This window comes from Corvus brachyrhynchos, unplaced genomic scaffold, assembly GCF_000691975.1.
Source record: "Corvus brachyrhynchos isolate BGI_N302 unplaced genomic scaffold, ASM69197v1 scaffold119, whole genome shotgun sequence".
NCBI classification, from domain to species: domain Eukaryota; kingdom Metazoa; phylum Chordata; class Aves; order Passeriformes; family Corvidae; genus Corvus; species Corvus brachyrhynchos.
Genome location: NW_008240054.1, coordinates 366051 through 367414, shown reverse-complemented (window position 1 = coordinate 367414; position 1364 = coordinate 366051). Strand labels below are relative to the sequence as shown.

At 55.1% G+C, this 1364-nt stretch overlaps 1 protein-coding gene across 1 annotated transcript in view; it reads right to left on the bottom strand.

Annotated features, from left to right (window-relative positions):
* The window catches only part of CDS2 (CDP-diacylglycerol synthase 2), a gene marked incomplete at its 5' end in the record, with an annotated part of 24659 nt that overhangs the window by 9973 nt on the left and 13322 nt on the right, over positions 1-1364 (bottom strand). Inside the window, 2 exons of the mRNA XM_017744682.1 lie at positions 298-395; positions 766-862. Coding sequence (XP_017600171.1) covers positions 298-395; positions 766-862 — 195 coding nt within the window. The remainder of the gene's footprint in view (positions 1-297; positions 396-765; positions 863-1364) is intronic.

The following is a 1364-nucleotide window of genomic DNA, read 5'->3' as shown; positions in this document are numbered from 1 at the left end:
AGCGCGGGGGGGGCTGCCCCTGGATCCCTGGCAGTGTCCAGGGCCAGGTTGGATGGGGCTGGGAGCAGCCTGGGACAGTGGGAGGTGTCCCTGCCCATGGCAGGGGTGGCACTGGGTGGGCTTAAAGGTCCCTTCTAAGCCAGTCCATCCTGGGATTCTGTGATTTTCCTTTACAAGTGCTGCCAGCACAGGTCACTGTCAGCACACAGCAGCCCAGGGCCTGTGGCTGTGTCCCCTGGGTGCCGCAGGGGAGGTGTCAGTGCTGCACACAGGGATGGGGAGCAGCCCCTCACTCACCAGCTGAGCGTCCTGAACCAGGGCAGGTCGTAGGAGTGGTACACGTTGTAGCCAATGGTGATGATCTCGTGGAAACATTTGATCTGGACACACATCACCTGCACAGAAAACACATCCAGGCACTGTAATTCCTGTTGGTTAAACACCTCTTCCCTTGAGGAGACAAAAACCAAGCACGTGCAGAGCAAAAGGTCCTTCAGCAACTGCAGGAGCCTCCCAACCCCACGTGGGAAGCTCAGGATGTCGTTTTTCCCTCCTCTTTCCTCTGCCAAGGAGGTTTCTAAAAACTCCTCTTGTTAGTTCCAACTGCAGCCAAATACTGACCAGCAGATTCCTCCCGGGTTTCCTCCATGGAGAGAGGAATCCAGGACCTCTAGGACACGAGGTCCTGAGCTCCCCACGCCAGCAGTGTCCCAGCAACTTCCCCCTGCTGCAGTGAAGGTCAGGACACCTCTCTGGAGCACTTACTATTGTCATTAAGACCATGGGGCCCAGGTAGATGATGATGAAGAAGAAGGTGATCATCGCCAGCGTGAGGATGCCTCTCACCCACCAATTCTTCCATCTGGGCCATGGAGAAGGAAAACATCAGAGAAGGACAAGACAGAGCAAAGCAGACAAACAGTACTGTGCTCTCTGTGTGTCACAGGAAGGAAATTGAGCCCTGGAAACCCCAAGCTTCCTCTCAGCGGTGCAGAGAGACCTTGATGTGCTGATAAAGGCCTCGCTGCAGCAGCTGCACTTCAGCCCCACTAAATGCAGAAAGCTTTACCCAGGTGCTGAGCACCTCCCAGGGCACTGGAACGGGACAGGGCAGCCTCTGCTCCTGTTCTGCTGCAGCTTTCCCACACCTTGGACAAGCTGCAGGATAAATTCAAATAAAGTGGGGACCACTCCCCCTCTCTGCACTGCTTCCTGTGAGGAGAGATGGCCCCTGTCATGTTGTACCCTCACTGCTTTCCTTCTGTGAGCCTCTCCCACCCTCACAGCACACTAGGAAAGACACTTTCCTTCTGCTGTGACATAAACAAGACACTTTCCTCCCAAGCAGTTTGTGGAGAATATCC